The 20,392-nt window shown below is 36.2% G+C and overlaps 1 protein-coding gene across 3 annotated transcripts in view; it reads right to left on the bottom strand.

Annotated features, from left to right (window-relative positions):
- MDN1 (midasin AAA ATPase 1) overlaps window positions 1-20,392 on the bottom strand; it is a 139,326-nt gene that overhangs the window by 55,132 nt on the left and 63,802 nt on the right. For all 3 annotated transcript variants that reach the window (XM_036220108.1, XM_036220107.1, XM_016140603.2), the window contains exons 34-51: window positions 19,161-19,379; window positions 18,294-18,491; window positions 16,632-16,840; window positions 15,804-15,926; window positions 13,807-14,004; window positions 12,683-12,790; window positions 12,129-12,317; window positions 9,553-9,642; window positions 9,184-9,447; window positions 8,815-9,076; window positions 7,532-7,691; window positions 6,602-6,718; window positions 5,543-5,751; window positions 4,462-4,610; window positions 3,960-4,171; window positions 3,431-3,651; window positions 2,425-2,538; window positions 532-664 (exon numbers count right to left, since the gene is read on the bottom strand). In XM_036220108.1, the coding sequence (XP_036076001.1) occupies window positions 532-664; window positions 2,425-2,538; window positions 3,431-3,651; window positions 3,960-4,171; window positions 4,462-4,610; window positions 5,543-5,751; window positions 6,602-6,718; window positions 7,532-7,691; window positions 8,815-9,076; window positions 9,184-9,447; window positions 9,553-9,642; window positions 12,129-12,317; window positions 12,683-12,790; window positions 13,807-14,004; window positions 15,804-15,926; window positions 16,632-16,840; window positions 18,294-18,491; window positions 19,161-19,379 (3,175 nt within the window). The remainder of the gene's footprint in view (window positions 1-531; window positions 665-2,424; window positions 2,539-3,430; window positions 3,652-3,959; window positions 4,172-4,461; window positions 4,611-5,542; window positions 5,752-6,601; window positions 6,719-7,531; window positions 7,692-8,814; window positions 9,077-9,183; window positions 9,448-9,552; window positions 9,643-12,128; window positions 12,318-12,682; window positions 12,791-13,806; window positions 14,005-15,803; window positions 15,927-16,631; window positions 16,841-18,293; window positions 18,492-19,160; window positions 19,380-20,392) is intronic.

Genomic DNA, 20,392 nt, shown 5'->3' on the forward strand with positions numbered 1-20,392 from the left:
TTTGAAAAAACTGCTGGTCACTACATTAAAAAGTGAGGGAAGATCAGCTTATATATGACAATTAGGTAAATTTGTATGTGTGTATGTTAGCATGAAGGTGCTACATATTTCTCTAGCATTTTGGAATGGGAAATTATGTGAACAGATGGTAGAGAAAGGAAATGTAAGAGAACAAGTAGATGAAAATGGGAGGAACTGCAGGGAATCACAACCATAAAACAGGAGAAACATAACTATTCTATGATAGAGAATTATGTGTAAGATAAATCCCACTGTTAATGCTAAGCTAGTGTACCTCTTAAAGCACACTATGCAATTAGTAAGAACCTGCAATGACATCAGTTAGAATTACTGAGCATAGAGCATGAAGAAGTGCTGATAAAGACAATCAAGTCCACCATCCCACCACTTCCTAGGTTCAGAAGATTAAACACACGCAAGCTGCATCTGACAGTCTTAGAAGAGGTATAATCGGTGAAGCTGTAGTGCATAGTGAGGTGAACAGTGCCCAGAATAGTAGGCTTCACCTACTTATTTGCAACAGACTCTAAAAGGGAAAAGAGCTGCTCAGACTGGTCCGTTTGTGGGTCAAAGTCCATTGAATTTCTAAGGATGTCCAAAGCCTGCACATTCCATCGTGGGTCCAAATAGATTACAAATTCATCTGTTTTAAAAACAAGACAAAAAAACAAAATCTTGGAGTTAAACTCCTTGCCTATAAAATTTCTGTTGAGGATTATTACTGTTTTAATTTGATCACACTCAGTTCTAATGGGGAAGAAGTGGCACAAAATGCTGGTTTCAGCCCATAATACTAGAAAAGTAGGGTTCAAGTAGCTTTTATGCTAGTTCCTTTCTAAATGCGAAATTTCTACTAGTCCTGAAAATTCATTCCACTGTAGGATATATAGGTAATCCCTACCAAAACATAAACATCCAACCAATGCATTCACTTGCTCAGATCCCACTACTGGTCAGAAAATAATCCATGGGCTTAATTAGTTACCCAATTTGTTGCCATTAGCCACAAGAAAACTAACTTACATAGCAGAAAATGAATGAATATATCTCATTATTTGCTTTCAATAAGAAAAACGCAAGATTATTTCACTTAAGTCATTTCTTCACGATCAGAGTATGTAGCTGCTGCTGACATCTCACTGAAGCTCCTTTGGCTAAAACTTGGTACCTCTTCTGTAAAGCATCAATGTTTGGCCGCTGACTCTCAACAGAGGTTGTGAGAACCAGAGAAAGGGCGGTAAGATAAAACAATGGTAACATTAGTTTGGAGGTGGCTGGGTAGGATGGGTCAGTGGAGCACTTCGAATTTTAAAGACATCCACCATACAAATATCTAGGTACATCAAGGAGGGAACCTGTATTCCAAAATCCAGTACAACTACACAATCCAGAGGTAAACAATTGAAAAGGAAGATAAAAGTAGACCTACTTTGTCCTAACAGTAGGCAAGTGGTATCTGCTAAAAAAGGAACCTGCTACTCTACTCAAGAACTGTGTTCCCGAACACCAAAATTCTTTCTTAACTGGAAAGCTATGATTTAGTTCAACCACAATCTGACTACTACAGTAGTTTCTCTGCTGTTCGATTTCTTTCCAATCATTCACCTCATTACCGTTAGTGTATGGCAAGTAATTGGTTTAGCACAAAAGCATCATGCATATTTTTTTCTAAACCAAATGGCAAGTGATATATTTTGATCAATATCAAATGAAGACAGGAGTGGAAAATTAAAAACCTGGTTCTGTGAACATGCCCCTATCTTCCTCATTAATACTTATGTTCTTTCAACTTTTTATTATTCTATTTCAGTAAATGAGTCTGCTATCTCGCTGCTTAATTAAAAGTAAATTTTGAATACTTCATCTGATTAGATAGCTTGGGTGGCTATTTTAACATTATGATTTTATAATTTTGTATTTAAGACTTATAACTTTTATCAAGGTTTTATATTATCTGATCCTATATTGTTTCTCCTTCAAGTCATACAGCTTCATAGTTTCAAATCCTTTCTGTTGACACTATTAACAAATAACAAAATGTAAGTGGAAGGGACCTCAGAGAAATGAATTTAATTCCTTATTTTTCAAACACAGGCAGTGAGTATGAATGATGGGCCCCATATCAACAAGCCAGTGTGTGGCCAAGTTAGGACCAGAGCCCAGGTTTCCAAATTCCATATTCTTCCCACTTCATTGAGTATTATCATCCTCTTTCAGAAACTGAAGAATAAATGGACAGTTTCGAATGAAGAAGAGTAATTTGCATCTGGATACTCTGAGCCCTCTAAAAAATTTATTACAGGTTTATTACAGTTGGAGCTGTGACAGGTCTTCTCTTCATGAACTCAATGGATATGTTTCCTAAATGGTGCTGAGAGCTAGAAATCAAATCAGATGCAGTACCTGTTATATTTGGTTGTAGTATTTTGATGACATTACTGACTCCAGCTGAGAGAGAATTTGCATAAAATTTCCTAAGAGATGCAGCACTGGCTTCCAAATGAATCTGTATTGACTCTGTGGAGAAAGGAGAAGTAAATATTAGTATCTAAAGCAGGCTGTCCAATCAAACTTTCTGCAATGATGAAAATGTTCTTCAGCTGTTCTGTTAAGAGTTCCCACTGGCATCTGAAATGTGGCCAGTCAACTAAGGGACTAGATTTAGATTTAACTTAATTTAAATTAGTTTATATTTACATTTTATAGCTAGCTGTGACTTTTAGCTATCACATAGAACAATGTTGATAAGAATACTTACACAAATTCTCTAACATTTTTATACAGATCACATGACCCACACAATAATATATACATTCACTGGCTTATCTACAAGTTCTCATGGAGCAGAAAGGCTCATGTAAACTCAATTACTTTAGGCAACAAGTTCTACCAACAAATTCCATGTACTTGTACTTTACAAACCATGTGATATCATACTGTTCCTTTTTCCTCTCTTAGAATAAAAAAGTACAATGAAATTAAGTGTGACAACTCAGAGCATCTGGAATTAAAATAAATCTCTTAGGTACTTTTAGGGGAAATTAATTACCAAAAACAAAATCTTTCCCAGATAGAATGGTTGTGCAGTGACAGTACAAAAGGCAGGATGTTCAAAAAAAAGGTAACATAGTACATTGTCCTTTTGAATTTCATAGAAAGGGGAACAGATCTTGAAATGCTAAGGATTACATGGGGAAAAAGTTTCTCTTGGGACACATCTAAGGGCAGATATATTCCTCAATTTTTTAACAGCTACATAAATAGTAATCCTAGGTCTCAAATTTCTAGCAATGAGATCTCTTATGCTACCGCATCAGTGTATTCACATAATAACACAGCTGCTGAGGCACTAAAATAGGATAGCTGTACATAAAGTCACTCATTACATAAATTAAGCTTTTCTACTCACCAAGCCCCTGTGGTATATTCTTGGCTAAATGATAAAGCCATTTAACTCTGAGCATCCAATCCTGATTGGTCGCTCTTTCTATGAGCAATTGAACAGCCATGGCCAGAACATCTGGTTCATCAATCCAAAAAGTATCCACTTCGACTGAACTGAATTTTAAGCTCTCAGGGTTGGAGGACTGCATAATTTTCTCTAAGTCTGGTAAGGTAAGAGGCTGAATCCTGAAATTCATTGGAACAAAGTCAGTACTAGAGTAAACTTTCATTTTATATTTCAAAGAACTGGGAAAATAACTTTACAAATAACAGGCCAAAGTGGTACTGAGGAAAAGGTAAGTCCCCTCTGAAGAAGAAAATTAAAACCTACTGAATGGATAACAATTAGGGAGCAATATCACAATGAACGATAAAACTATGGCCACTTGACATTCTGGTAAAGTATGGGGATGGTGGTCATGATCATTACCATAAAAAAACAAACAAACAACACAGTTGAGATGTTAGACATATAAGCTAAAGGTGTCACTAACCTTGCCCAGCTGCTCGTTTGCATGCTCATCCTGTTGAGGCAATATGCTAAGATCTGTCCATCACTTCTTACTGTAGAGAGGTGAGAATCCTCGGAAGCAAAGAGAGCCGAGGGCAGAGAATCTGGCCACAGCCCCATAGCAAGAATGGAATTACCCCAGGTTTCATGTGTTTGCAGAGAAGAAACATGTTTCTCCAGTAAGGCCTGTACAAGCTTGGAAGAGATAAAACATATAGTGTTCAGGCATCAACATATGTGTGCTATTACCAAAAATGTACATTATAAGCTAAATTTCATTTATTCTGATGATAGATACATTTTAAGGATGTAATATTTATATTTAACCTATTTTCCAGAAAAGTTCCTGGATCCCAGATCTCTCTTAGAGAATAAATGCTGTGGTCATGTACTTAGGTCAATAGTTATCATCCAAAAAAAATAATAATTCCCTTGTAGTAAACACTGTTACAACTTAGAAAGCTGTGTGAAACACTTCATGGTACCTTCTGGTTTGCTGGTGAATGCTGGGAGTGGACATATGCTTCCCAGCATGCCTCAGAAAAGGCTCTGTCTAAGCTCAGCCCTCGCTGTAGGTACTGCACAATGAGTAAAGCTGTCTGAATTAGAGTTGAAACAGGTGATGCTGGAGAACCTATACAGAAGAAAAAGTAGCCATCTATGAGCAATAAATTATGCAATATCTCCAATGAAAAGGGATAAATTCCACCTTCACATCAAACTTCGTTTACTCGAATCCACCCAGAGACTTATTTTAGAAAGCCATCTAAGAGAATTCTAGGTTCTCACTAGCACACAACGAACTTGTGGGAATATTCATATTCCTTCCCTCTTCTCTTGGTTCCCTTCCCCCTCTCTCCTGCAGTATATTGTAGGGAAGTGATCAGATGACTCATTTGCAAGTGTGATAAAGCCTAGTCACATATATCTTTAATCTAAAGTTGACACACATTGAAGATGGAAAAATGATCATGGCTTCATAAAGGACCATGGGCTTTAAAATTTAACAGACCTTCTTTCAATTTCAGATGTCATTATTACTTATTTGGCTCTGATGAGTTACTCTGATGAGTTATCTGTAAAATGGAAACATGCCTTTCAGAACTAATGTGAGGCCTAAATAAGCAACCAATATTGTACCTAACGCATAGTAGTTACTCAACAAATAGAGTTTTATTATTATTACTACTGTTATTATTATTGCTTTTCTTTTTTGTAATATTTGGACATTTAGAAGTAACGCTTGTCTATTTTAAACAATTCAAAGTTCCCTCTTCAATCTACCTTCAGGAGACTCAATGATGACCCTAAAGATATGACGGACAAACTTCACAAATTCCTCAGTCTGGCCCCCTGATTGTATGTATCAGAATTACCTGGGGAGCTTCTTCAAACTACTAATAGGAATTAGTAGATCTGCTGAAACCAATCCGTTAGCGGGAACGAGGGTACCATAACATCTACATTTGTGTAGTAATTTCTATTTCTATGTACACTAAATGTAAGAATTCCTGAATTTCTATAGGAATAAAATTCTGCAGAGGCCTAGGAAGTCAAGCACCTTACCTACAACAGTGCTCTGAGCTTCTCTATGTAGAGCCAAAAGAGTGTCGCACACACTGTCTCCCACCAACCCAAGGCTGTGCAGCAAAACTTTCAGATCCAGGTCATTTGAGATGCTTCCGTCCCCCTCTCCTGGAATGTAGATTTCAACTCCACGATTCCTCATAGCTCGGGATATTTCTCCATGAACAGGATCCATTGAGAGAAAAAGTCTAGTAATGTAACAATTCAAAGGAAGAAAAATTACCAACAGTGTAGCTCAGCAACAACTCATGAGGCAAATCACATATGGCTCATCTTCAGGGATATTATCAAGACACCACTAATTCAAAGTCTGCTATTTTCATCTGTACTCTATCTTCTAGTTCTAAAATGCATCAATACAGCAAATCAATTCTCTAAACTTACTTTCCTTAGTATTGTATATCCAGTGCATCTTTAGTGCTGAGAACTTCAAAATTCTTACTTTCAGATATCCCCCAAATCTGGCAGAACTAACTGAACATTCTAACTCACCTAAAGAGAGCAGAAAAGGGAGCACTATGTTCTCATGAAACAATTAGCTTCATATATGCAATGTCTAGTAACATCTCCATCTAACTATCACACATCTACGAAACTAGACAGTGATTCCCTAGTGACCCTCTTCACAACCAAATCTACTCCTTTGCCAGTCTTCCCTTTCCCAATGAATGGCACCCCCATTTACCCCATTATTCAGTCAAAAATTTAGGTATCATCCTTGCTTCCTCTTTTTCTCAGCCCACAAGTCCATTGACAAGTCCATGCATCTGACTGACCATCCTAATACAAGCTATCGGCTATCATTATCTCTTGTTCACACTACTACAGGCTTGTAACTGGTCTCCCTGCTTCCACCCATCACCACCAACCCACAGCAGAAACCTTGCCTCTTCTGTTTACTTGTCAACTAAATCAATGAATGGGTGAACACTCTTATGACTGAGAGTATGAATATATGTAAGGAGGTCCAACTGAATGTCTGCCTCTCCTATTCAGGCTGTCAGATCCTTAGGCAGAAATCTAAGAGGTATAAATTACCTGAAATTGGGATGCGGTGTTATGGTGGGAGTAGAGCCATCTATCATTCCTCTCTCACTAACAGTGAGGACACCTCCAGGTTCGAGCAAAGCATTCAAACGATCCAAAACTGAGGGGCTGCAGAGAGAATTCAAATGGTGGACAGGCCAACAAGCCACCTTGACACTATTTTCCTTACAGAAGTCTCCCACTGCTCCTGACCTATGTCTTCTTTCAGCACAGATCATTCCCCTATATAGAATTGTGATCTCTTTCAATATCTTTTTCCCCATCAATCCCCCTTTACACTTCCAAGGCACACAGTCCAGAGATCTATACACAGTAAAATCACAAATAGCTGAATACATTTTAAAAAATAAGAAAAATGATAGCAAGTTCCCTGAGCCATAACTTTCCTCTTTATCCTCCCCTTTCTCCTACTTTCCAACATTATCAAAACCATTTAAAGGTAACTGGATTTTGATTTGAAACATTCTGAAAAATGTTCCAATCTGCTGTAGCTTCTATTATACTGTGTAACTAAGGTAACTGTACACTTGCCCTCTTCCTTACTTTAGAATCAAAAGTGATATATACTGATGCACATTTATTAAGCATCTGCCTTGTATTAGATCTTCCATTTCAAAAATCTGTACTTAAGAATAACCATCTATCTGGTCATTAAGGTCTAACTCAAAGACGGCTAGAAATGTAATCCAATTTTGTTAGCCTTCAGTTCAGCTCAACAGTATCATACAGAACTAAAATGTAGCTAATGACTAACTACCACTGTTTGCCACAGGGAGAAGTCTACAGAATATGGCTCAAAATGCATTTCTAGTTAAGAAACAGTGGATCAAAAATATAAGTGCCTCCACCAGGATTTCTACCCTGACAAACATATATCAAATTTTGGTCAGGCTCACTCGTGATCAGGTAGAAGGTTCTTACTTGCAAAAGTTAACATTGTCCATCAAAAGCCAATCTCCAGACTTCAGGGCCCGAACCAACATGCTGTCAACCCATTCAAATGTGCCATGGCTGAGGCCACTGGATGACTGCATAAGCTTCACTCCAAAGCTTCGGAACTCTTCCACGAGTTTGGCAAACTCTGAAATGTCACAGGCACAGCACTTAATTTCAAATCAGGACAATCAAAACAAACAACAAAACAAAACAAAAAAAACAAAAACCCCTAAAAATTTATTAAAAGAAAGTTGGAAACTTCTGGCTCAATATTTTAAAGCTTCATAATAAAAAAGGAAACAAATTTTGCTTTTGTTTAAATAAAACAGATAAGGCAATTTGGTTTGGGGGCAGAAAATGCTTCTTACTGGCTTTCTGAATCAATGGCTAGATAGAGGTGACTCAAAGGTGATAAAAAAAAAAAAGGTAAATAATCTTTGTTATAATTTCTCAAATGGCAGAAGAATGTCTCCCAACTATTGCTACATTTATACCAAATGAAAGTGCTATTAGTTGACACAATTCAATCAATGCCACTAAACTGGGCTTCCTTTATAATGACCAAAAGATTACAGTAACAACTGGTATTTATTTGCCGAGTGCTTTATAGTTTATACAGCTCATTCCTAGAAATCTTCAATTGCTCTTTTTTGTTAGACACTGTTTTATAACTTTTTTGTGTATCTCAAAGTAATATACACTGGATTCCTGCTTCTAGTCATGAGGAAATAAGGTTCAGACTTAACCTCCCACTCTTAACAATTAGAAAACTAGGCAAAATATGAAACTGCTTTCAGACACTGAACAACAGAGAGCACAATGCTGTGATATCTGAGGAAAGCTGCACCATTAAATGAGAAAAGTTCCATGTTAACTGAGGAACTTCTTATACTTTCTATACAAAATAAATGCATCTTAACTATCAATTTAGATTTCTTCAGTTTAAAATGCCCAATTTCTTCAGGAATTATTAAGTCTTTTTAAAAAATCAACAACAATAAGACCAGTTTCACATGTAAGTAATTTATCATTACATCTGGTTATAAAGAAAACAGACCATCGATTTCAGAAACCAATTTCTTCCCTGGTTGCTTCTGGGTACTTCATATCAGCTTCAGTTTACTAAGACAAAAATTTTCAATTTTGACTGTTCTTAATCATTAAATTAATAAAAAATTATGGACACTGCATTTACAAATAAATTACCTATAAATGGACATTATATGGACAATGGTAAGGGTCTAATGCACACATCTAAACACACATACCTGCCTTGGAGTATGAGCTGATTTTATTGTTGAGTCGCTGCATAAGCAATAACACTGCTTCCAGCTTATTGACAATCTCCATCGTAACACCTTTACCACCTTCTCCAAGACACTTGGGCTTATATGTCAGAAGAAAATGACTCCAGGCTCGCAGCACTACTTCTGCATCATCAGCACTGACAAGAAGGCTGTCTCTTAACAGTGCCCTGACAGTGCCCTCCACTTTCTCTAGCAGCTGCCTCCAAGGTCGTATAAGGTCAACCTGAAATTCCCAAAGCACATGAATTCTTCATAGCCAATGGCCAGAGTCAAAAATACTGTTATTTGTAGTTGTTGCCAACACAGAAGACCATCAATCAGATCACTTACCTGCTCAAACCCACCCAGAAGCTCTGTGGTATCCATTGCACTGTTCATAGCCATGATCTTTAACGTGTGACCAGTAAGTTGTGCCAGGAGTTGTACCAGGCTAGTCTTGCCCACAGAGGCTGGACCCACAAGGATAACCATCCAGCTCATATGCACACATTTCATAACTGACTCCAGAGACTGCAGTGACTGGTGCAAGAGTGACAAGGGACGGCGGGATGGCGGAGGAACATAGCTGCCACGGGAAAGGACTGAGTAGCCCAGCTGAAAAAGACATGCCAGTGAGACTTGACAAGCATACCTGACAGTGAGAGCAGAAGAAATCATGGAAGACTGTAAAAGAATGGAGAATTATCCTAGCCTCCTCACCTGAACAACATAAGGAGTGATGTGAAACAGTCTGGTTCCCATGTATGGGTTGGAATTTGAACTAAACACATCCTTGAATGCAGCAATGACCTAAACAAAGAAGTTGATACAATCAAAACACATACCGGTCTACGAAGTTCTGAGCCAAACCTTCTAGAATACTTCTAGAAAACATGACAATGAGTCACAATATTGTGGGAATGGAGAACATTAGTCACAATATCCTTTTTAATCTCCTCTTATAAAATGGATAGATTACATTTATTCAGAATGAAAGCAAATTGGAGCTCAAGAAAAGAGCAGTCACATAATCTCAAACTATTTGAGATTCCAGTTAAAATGTACCATAAATTAAAACAAAACCATGGATACCATGCAAATCTAGAGATGAAAAATTAATTTGCTTTTATCATTCAAGATACCACCTAAAAAGAAGGTAGAAGAGAACAGCAATAAATTATGATGAAAAATGACTATTTCCTGAATACCTACCATGTGCCGAAACATTATAGCAGGTGCTTTAAATAGATTATTTCTGATCCTACTTTGCAAAGTATTATTTCTATTTTACAGATAAAAATAACAGGATTCACGAGAGTTATATGATTTGTTCATTGTTACGAACTGATTTTAAATCTAAGCTAGTCTGACTCCAAAAACACTGTTGTCCTTCTAAATATTTATGTAAAATGGCAAAGTTATTTCTCTATTTACATCTAATTATCCCCTCTTTAGCAGAAATAGTGTTAGAAAACTTTCCATTAACCTTGTTTCTTTTATGGATTTCTTTTAAAAATCTAAGGGGAATTTGGTTTGGAGGAAGACAGGGCATGTAAAATCCATTAATTTAGCCTATAGCAGCAGGAGAATTCCAACCACCCAAAATATTTACACCAAATTGCTTGTTTCTAACTAAGTGGTAAATACTTATGCAAATTATTACATACTGGACTGAAGTCAGAAAATAAAAATAATAATGCTATCAAGTCATGGAAATATAATATATAGCATGGTGACTACAGGTAATAACGTATGCATTGCATATTTGAAAGTTGCTGAAAAAGTAGATCTTAAAAGTTCTTATCACAAGAAAAAAACTTGTATAAGTATGTAAGGTGACAGATATTAACAAGGCTTACTGTGATGATCATTTCACAATCTATACAAATATCAAATCATTGCGTTGTACACCTAATATAATGTTACTTGTCTATTATACCTCAGCATACATACATATGTACATACATACATACGTAAGTATTCTGGGAAACATAAGAAAAATAATAATAAAGATAAAATCATAATTAATGTCTAACAATGGCCATGAGTCAAAATACAGCACAGGAGAAAGTGTTCTTGTTACCTACTTCTAGGTTCGGGAGACTCCTGACTTTATAATCCTCTCCAAACCACATAATCTCCTCTCTTTGATAGTCTCCCAGAGTTAAAATTACAAGTACTTTTACAATCTAGCTGGTTTAGTTTTATAAAGTCAGATTCAATTTGCCCAAACTCTTTAAGCTTTTATAGCCTTTTTCCTTCTGTTATTAGTTTTCCTAACATTTTTGCTTCCTCAGATAACACCTATTCGGTCAATTACAGTAACTCTGAACTGGACGAGTGATAGAAACATTCCACAGCTAACAACAATCACCCAATTGGCCAGTGTTTGGCCACAATTAATATACTATACCTAGTGAGTAGATAAAGAAATTAAAATACTAGCTTATGGTACATGAAAATAATGAGTGAAAGCACCATGCTATGAGACAGGTAGAATGAAAGGTGTGTGAAAGCCACGAGTGCTGTGAGATAGGCATGTCTTCACATTTCAACAAGGAAACTATTGTTTCTAATGCATGGATATGTATATTAATTAATCTTTTTAAATAGCTGTGATATGGTAGAAAGAATAGTAGACAAAATGAAAATGTCTAGGTTGAGAGGTGGCTCTGCCATTTGCTCACGATGCTGAGCCTTGGATCCTCATTTGTAAGAAGTCATGACATCACCTCCCACATATAGCTGTTGTGAGCATTCAGTGAGACCTGACTTTAAATACCACAAAGCAAAATGCACACATTAACAGTTTTTATTAAGCTGTGAATTCTAGTGTTATTTCCTATTTATGAAAGGATAGCTTTACTTCCATTTAGATTATTCTCTCTATATATCTATTTATATTTTCTAGATAAAATACTTTAAATTGACATCTAAACCCTCCCCCTTCTACTGAGTATCACCTGTCTCTTCCTGTTTCTCCCCTTTGTGCCTGGAAGATGATGGAAACCTAGTTCTTTATTACTGAAGGCAACATTGTTTTAGGAAAGTTTGTAATCAAGGTGATTCAGATGAGTGAGCAAAGTGTGTACTCTAAAGTAAACTACTCTATACTGTGAGACCCTGATGTATGTAAATGTTTAATGTATGTATGGATGGATGTTGAGGTATAATTAAAATTTCTAAATTTCCAAGCAGCTTTACTGGATTTAGTATTATCAGTGAATAAGCCCCTTCTCCGATTTAGGAAGAAATCAGCTTTCAGATGGAAATGCAAAGAGAAGTGTGAAGCTTACCTTTTCTTTGTCTTCCCTGGATCTCATTCTTTCACCATAGACCAAAAACACATGCTGACCAGGATCATAACACCCAGGGGACTGGTCAACTAGCATCAATTGACACCAGCGGAAAAGGTCCCGGAGGTTAAATTCCCAGGGTCCTCCTTTTTGTCCCCATTTCTTCTCCACGGTCACTTCATGATCAATCTAAAATAAAAATACCTTTATTGGGAAACAAGTCCCACTGCTAGGCACTACATTAAGCACTATTAATGTAATACGAATGCATACAAAACATGAAACAGAAATTAACAGGTTTGATTCAGATGTTTCCTTTTCCCAACCCAAACTTCTAAATGCCAGAAATACCCTGTAAGCATTGATACATACAACATAACCGAATTACAGTAACTCTCAAATGAGCAGCTTCCCTTCCACTATAAACTTGTAAAATTCTATGTGATTTATCTTAGAGAGACTGGTAATATGTTAGTGCCCCAAGATGAGAAAATAATGGTACAGTTACAGCTGGGAAAATAAAGAACATTTAATATAAGTGGTGCAGCACTTACCTGGTTGTTGAAAGCAACCATTTTCTTAAGAATATTTTTGTCAATGGCTGGAAACAGAGTACTGGCAATGAACTCCATGTCAATTACTGTAAGGGGATCTACAAAGACCTATAAAATCCAAAAATAATAAAGAAATGTTCGTTTCTTTTTACGAAACACCAGAAATAAATACTGTTTGTGATTTAAAATTTTATTTGACATCAAAATAACAATACTTCAGATATATTTTCAGTTACAGACTTTTCTTGCATTTTTAAGATAACCATATAAAATTTTTGAAATATAAAGCAACAGGTTTTTTCTGTTAGCTCTGTACAACATTAAATAAAGACAAGCAACTTATTTTTTTAATACATATATATATTTAAATTTCCTCTGCATTATGTAAAATGCTCTGAAAAATCTGGATAGGCATGTGAGTATTCACTAAAAATTTATTTAACTTTTCAATATGTTTGAAATTTTTCCATAATAAACTATTCTTAAAAGATAGTTAGCAAATTCTTAGCTATTAAGGGACAGGAATATTTTAAAAAGCTAATATCTAGAGTGATTTCCAAACCTGTTAATTAGGCAAACTTTGAAAAACAGAAGTTAAAACAAGTGAGCATATGTTTGTGTACACACACACTCACACACTCACACACTCTCTCTCTCTGCAAATGCAAATAAAGGCAGTAAGGAAAATATACCAAATGTAAATAATATGGTTGGCTCTGGATTCTTAATTCATTCTCACTCTTAAAAAAAAAATGCATTGTTTCCATTATAAAAAATTTTAAATGTTTTAAAAGATCACAGAGACATTTTAAAAGGTCAAATGCTGGCCTTTATCTTGAGCGCAGTAATAAAATACTGCAGAGGGTGGTGACCTTACTCTCTTCCAACTGATAATAAACCAGGTCCTCTGGGACATAAGACAAAGGGATTCACACAGAAGAGAAGTGACGATGGGAATGAGTCACATTAATATTCATTATATAAAGAAAGATATGGAATTGAAAAATAGATAATTAAACTGATTCTCTCTCATTCCCAGAGACAGGATCCTAATACCTACATCCCAGCAGCCTTATCGCCCCCAACAGTCCACCTTTGATCTCTGCAGCAAGAGAAAATCTCACCTGAGTGAATCTGTTAAGGAAAGACCTGGGCAAGCCCTTTCTCCCACCTCCTTGTCTAAAAGGATTCTGACACCCAAAAATCTTCGTCTTTTCATGCTGTACTTGAAAGCTCATTCCTAATTCAGGAACATATATTTCTCCTCGGTGGTCAAAACAAGCATTGAGTCCTTCCAATACAGACTGAGAAGCCAGGTTGAGCTATTTGGAGAAGAAAATGCACATATTTGTTATATACATTGTGTATCTCTAACAAAAACTAAAGAGCTACATGCACAAAAGTTAAGAGAGTGTTATCTTCAAAAGGAGGAAACTCAACCAATATTGGTAACATTCTATTTCTTAAGCTAAGCAATGGATTGATGTGTATTCATCCTATTATCATTTCATGTACATGTTGGAGAGATTTTAAGCATATAAATTATTAATACTTTTTCAGTAAACTGAATATTCAAACTGAATTTTTTTAAAAGCAATTAAAATCTTCTCTAAAATTAAAACAAATCCATTATATGCACCATATTGACCTATATTGACATACTTTATAAATAAATCATTGCTTACAAAAAAAACCTTGCCAATACACAGATATTTCATTTTCGCACTCTGGGATTTTAAAAGATGAGGTAAGATAGCTCTTTACATACTTAGTTAAGTAAATATCTTTCCCAGTTCAAATATTGAATGAAATGTCCAAATAGGCTTAAAATTCATAATATAAATGACATAAAGTAGATCTAAATAGCTAACTTTCACTAACAGTTTTGTGAACAAGAACAAATCCATGGTTTTTGTGCCCAGAATGAAAAGAGCTGAATGGAGGTCTTTAGATGCTGAGTTCAGAGCTCAAGAATGTGAAGTATGGGTGGTTTTCAGGTAACATGGAAAAATTCAATTGGGAACATATAAATCAAAATGCAAATGGCCAAAACCCAAACTATATTATATTAGAACTTCAAGTATCATGTTTATATAAGCACTACAAAGCACAAAAATTCTGTTATATATTCCCAAACAGGTCAAGTTCTAAAAGCTGCTCTGAAGTGTGGCTGCAAGTCCAGAGTGGCATATGGTCCCTGGATGTATTTTCACCCAAAAGGAGTACGCATAGTTAGAATTCTTAAACTTTAAAACTAGACATTCTTCTTTCCGGGCTAATGAATATTCTATCAGACATCTTCTTCAAAAAACTAGGGGAAAAAAACCAACTCTCTCCTTAACATTACCCTGAGATAAGTAGAAAGTGGCTTTGCAGAAAAGGAATGTACAGCACACCCTCTGACTGCAGACTTAAAGTGGTCTGAATCTAGGGAACCCACTGGGGCTTACGTCAAAAGTTTCATCTGTAGCATTTTCATTGTTCTAAATACATAAGCTCCACAACGAGTTCCTAGCCTCTTCCTGAATTAATACTGCATATCTCAAACTGACATGACTCCTTTGGCCACAACCTTAAATTTTTCATTTTTGTGCATCACTTTTCAATCTCTCTAGCTGCTTGTCAGTCACTGAGATTCAACACTTATCGTGAGTCTCTTAATATACTCAGTCCTTCTGGTCAATACTTTATCCAATATGCACATATAACATTAATCATTTTCTCACCATTTTTCTATGTCTCTTAACTTTCCCCAGTCTCTATTGCAATGATAAAACAGAAGGTGGTTGACAATGTTTGTAAATACCCATGAAATAAATACAAACACAGCAAGCATGTCAGAGACTACAGAATAAACTAGTGATGGGGCAGTTTTTCTCTGGAGGCTAGCTTACAAAAGTAAGAAAGCTTGTAGATTATAGATAGAAGAACTTCTATATAGTTTCTGACAAGTTACTATTCTTATTATTAAAAGAAATCATGGAGGATTCTTTTCATTAGAGAATGTCTTTACTAGCCATTAGCATGATCATCCACTGAGAAATGATCTAGAGCTAAGAAAAGTACAACTGCTCTTCACACTTGAGATGATCATCCTTGGCATGAGGGACAGTCTTCTCACCTCATCCAACACAACCCAATGGCCGGCCTTCAGAGCAGCCAGCAAGGGGCCATCACGCCAGGCAAACTCTCCTCCCTTGCCACCTTCAACTGGTAGATCTGCTCCAAACAGGTCTGTGATGTCCTTTGAGGGGGGCAGAAGCAAGGAAAAACCAAAATTACATAAAAAATTAACTAGATCCCAAGATTCTAAATCTAAAATTCTAAAATACTTGGGTCTTGTGCCACTTTTCCTTCTTATACCCAAAAGAGAACTAATAAATCCCAGCACTCTTTACCAGAAGCCCGGATATTTCCCCAAAAACCTCACCACAATATTCCAAGTACCAATCAATTGGAGCTGGAGCTCCAAATCAGTAGTTCTCAACTGTGGCTGTACTTGGCAATTAATTGGTGAGCTTTAAAAATAAAAACAAAAACCAATAACAATACCCAGGCCCTGCTCCCAGAACCCATCCTAAGAGGTTCTCATTTGTTATCTCTGTCCCATAGTTTTGTAAGATTGTTTAAAGGTCATTTTATTTCTACTAATTTTTTTTTAGAAAGGACGAAAATAAAAAGAGGTTTTAGTACAATAAATACTAAAGTGGTTAGTTCTCTCTCAAAAAAGAATTAAAATAAAGCATCCAGAGAGATTATTATTATAGATGTCAGTTATTAAGAAATCCAGAAGAATCAGATTGAAAGGTCAGGTTGCTGTGTTCTTTATAGCCACAAAAAATTTGGGGTATTAATAACGTCATAGCTTTTTGATTAGGAACCTCTATAAACAAATACAAACATTACTCCCTATACTTATCTTCATCCGCTGTAGGATAACTAAGCTTACCGTCTGCTCTGATAAGTTGATTCGAACAAGGGTGTTGCCTGAAGCCTTTGCTAGAGCTCCCACCAAACTCGTCTTGCCCACACCAGGGGAGCCCTCCAGGAGGATGGGTTTGTTCAGTTTTGTAGCTCTTAAGAGTCTCTGGGCATTCATAGCTGTGGTGCCAGCGCTGAGTGCATAGTCAGCAATATTATTCCTGTGCAGGACAGGTCCTTAAGTAGACGGGGGAAAAAAACACATATAAGCTGGACATCACCAAATCATATGTACATGTCAATCCAAGATTAGAAGAATTTACCAAGTATAGTGTCAGTAAATGAAATATCAGCTACAGTGAAAACGTTCAGCCCTATCTCAACATTTCCACACTTTTGGGTCCATAAAACGCTTCAGAGAAAGAGTCAGCAGCATACTTTCTTCAACTGTGTCTACTGCACAGATCTCTCCATCTCTTATACACCTATATACCTATGTACATAGATCTAACTATAAGCACACATCATTCCTTTCACAACCTAAACCTGGAATTACTACATGTACTTATACAGTTTACCTTTATAAATAAATAGGTATTTTCCTAAAAACTAAGTGTACATTAGGCATACAATTTCATCCAAGGTTTTTAGGCCACCAAGACAATTTGGGATGCATTCTTAATAATGTAGCTGAAGTGCAGACTAATAATATAGTTTAATAGTACTTAACATTTGTTCCACTATATCTCCTGGAAGAAACTTCTGGTACACCAGTTTGGAGGGCTAAGAAAACACGAATCACTTCAGCTATGGAAGCAGAAGCAAGGACCACCCTGGACAGTCCTAGGCCACTAGCGTTAAGCTACTATGATGGTGGTTTAGGAAATAATCTAATGGTTAGATCATGGAGGCCCCATCAGGGATGAAGAGGGTGCTGTTGAAGAAGGAGAGGGAAAGAGGCAATGTTCCCTTTAGCTAGGAACCTGGTCTGGTTTTGTTCACCAGTGAACTACCCAGTAACTGCCACTGTACCTCTGTACATTTCAGGCACCCAAAAGTTATTAACGTAGGGAGGAAGGAAGGAACAAGAAACAGATGGCCCTGCTTGGGAAGCGACAATCTGAAAAATTAATAGTACCTTAGAAGACAGCTAATCTAACTGCCTCATTTAAGTATTTCGTAGAGGCAACCTCATGAAAGCAAGGATTAGAACAAAAACCCACCTGAATTTTCCATTCATTCATTTGTTCATCTATTTACTCAATCAACAGACATTTTCTGAATGCCTGTGACTGCCAGGCTACATGTCAGATGCCCAGGAAGGAATATCAGTGGTGCAATTCCTGTCCTCGAGAATTCCTAAAACTATTTCTGCAAAATGTGATGAGTTTCTATAGTTGATACATTTGGGCTGAATTATCACTAAGGAAAAGCTCTTCTTTTAAGTACAAAATTAATAAATGCATTTTTACAATAATTTTTTAGATTAAAAACTACATTTTCCCCTATTTTCACATGCAAGTTATATATTTTTAACCATTCACACAATTACGGTTATGTCAAGTCAGATTCTAACTCAGACAACTACTTCAACAATAATCATGAATATGATATGCTAAAAGTCACAATAAAAATCAAGTAGCTATGATCTACAAGAAGAGAATCTTCATTTACTTAAAATCATTCTTACCTCTTGGTATAAAAAATGGATGAATACCCCAAAGGTTATCTATCCCAGTGAATTCTTTGGCCTTGAGTCTGTCATAAATCTTCAATTCATTTTTCTGACATTCTGTAAGTCTGACTATCTTGGAAAGTTTCTTGATTAGGAATTTCAGACATTCTTTACGAGCCAAGAGGGCTGTACCAAACCCAGAGGAAGTGACCCCTAAAAGACAGAAGATTTGTCCATCAAAGGACAGCATAACACTAAGCTTCACAACCATTCAGCAGGAGGTCTAGGATAGAGTCTTGGGGAAATAGTAGCCTAAATACAATTGCTAATGTATGCAGTCCTAAAGAAGAAGTCTAACTCCTCTCTCCCCACAATTTATGGATCATCAGTTCAGCAGCAGTTTATTCAGAAAAGCACACCAGGCACTCCATGATAAATTAGCCTGGATATAAGAGTAACTAATGCAGTACTACTGATCATTTTGGTTTATACTTCTAATCTTCATGGCTGAAAAAACAGAACTTAAATATTGAATTTTGTGAAACTTAAACTAAGGGATTCAGGTTCATTATCTATCAATAACCATTCACATTAAGAATTATCCAATCCTTCAGGAGCAAGGGCATGTCCAACAATCTTCTTTCTACTCATAATCATGACTTTACCAAGTCCCTCCTTGGTCTACAAGTAATGAGAAGTTTCTGTTGTATCTTTGATACCAACCACATCTCAAAAAGAGTAAAAAGAAAAGGAAAACCAATTTGAGTGTTAGAAATGTTAGAGTAATGTTTCTATAAAGTATCTGGGTCAGAAGTCTGACCTTGCTCCATTTCATATCCCCCTCTACCCTAAACCTTTTGTCCCCACTAACAGACAACATACCTGAACCTATTCCATCTATGTACACCAGGCATGCAGCATGGACAAAAGATGTCACAGTGGAGATGGTCTCTGGCCTTTTCAAAGCAGCTTCCTCCCCCATTGTGTTCATGAAGTTAACCCAGGACAGGATATCTCTGATACTGACCACACATCTCCGGCCAAATTCCTGGTGGGTTAGCCAGTCAATGAAATCCAGCATCACCTCAGCTATGTCAGCCCCTAAAACACAAAGCAGCATAAGTATTTGCTATTTATAAATTTTCAGAATGGGGGCTTATAATCTGGGGCTCAGATGGCCTGAAAGGGCTCTATGTTTCATGAGAGTCTATGCAAATTTTTGTTAATTTACATTAATCATTCTTCTAAAAGGAGGGTGTGTGTGGGGGGGGGGTCCATAGTTTTTATTGAATTCCCAAGGGGTTCATGAAGAGCATTCCACACATACAAAAAAAAAAAAAAATGAACAAAAACACTTGAGAATTACATCCTAAGAAGCTACTCTGAAAACCGAAAGACTATGCATTTGGTTTATGTTAAGATACAATTCTGAAGTTCAGACACAATGAGCTTAGAATATATAGAAATTTTATTATATTTTTAAATGATTCGCTCAAATTGGTAATACCACATTTTCAGTGGTATTTGGTTTAGCGTTTTTGTTTGTTTTCCTAAATCAATGCATCAATTAGAATTCAGCAAATTAGAGGACTCACAAATTTTATTTCATAATTTAAGTTAAATGGCTATTCTAATTATTATAACTTTATATTGTAAAATATTTGAAAATAAAAGACTTCTTAAGTAGTATATTTAAAATTCAAAGTAATGCCAATTAAATTTGGCAGTGCACTTTATAACTTCCAAAATCAATAGTAAACATTTATCTAAAGAGTATAAATGTCAATTAATGTTTTTTTAAAGAAAACATGAGAAGGAATCAGCACTGCTGAAATATAGACTATTCAGCAACATCCTTCAAGATCATACTGAGAATTACCTAGAAGAAAAATACTAAAATACTAATTACAGAAAAAATCCCACAAATCTTTAAAAAGAACTTAAAATAACAACTCAAGGGGAAAAGTCTAGTAATAATATGGAAAGAAATTAGATTTTGTTTCAATAGATATTAAATATGAGTACTTGGATCCTGAAATAAATTTGTGGTACATCAAGGACTTAATGAAAAGGGACAGCTTGATTCACTGATAGAGAGCAATCAAACCATGGCT

The sequence above is a fragment of the Rousettus aegyptiacus genome, unplaced genomic scaffold (genome assembly GCF_014176215.1).
Source record: "Rousettus aegyptiacus isolate mRouAeg1 unplaced genomic scaffold, mRouAeg1.p scaffold_m13_p_1, whole genome shotgun sequence".
Taxonomy (NCBI): Eukaryota; Metazoa; Chordata; class Mammalia; order Chiroptera; family Pteropodidae; genus Rousettus; species Rousettus aegyptiacus.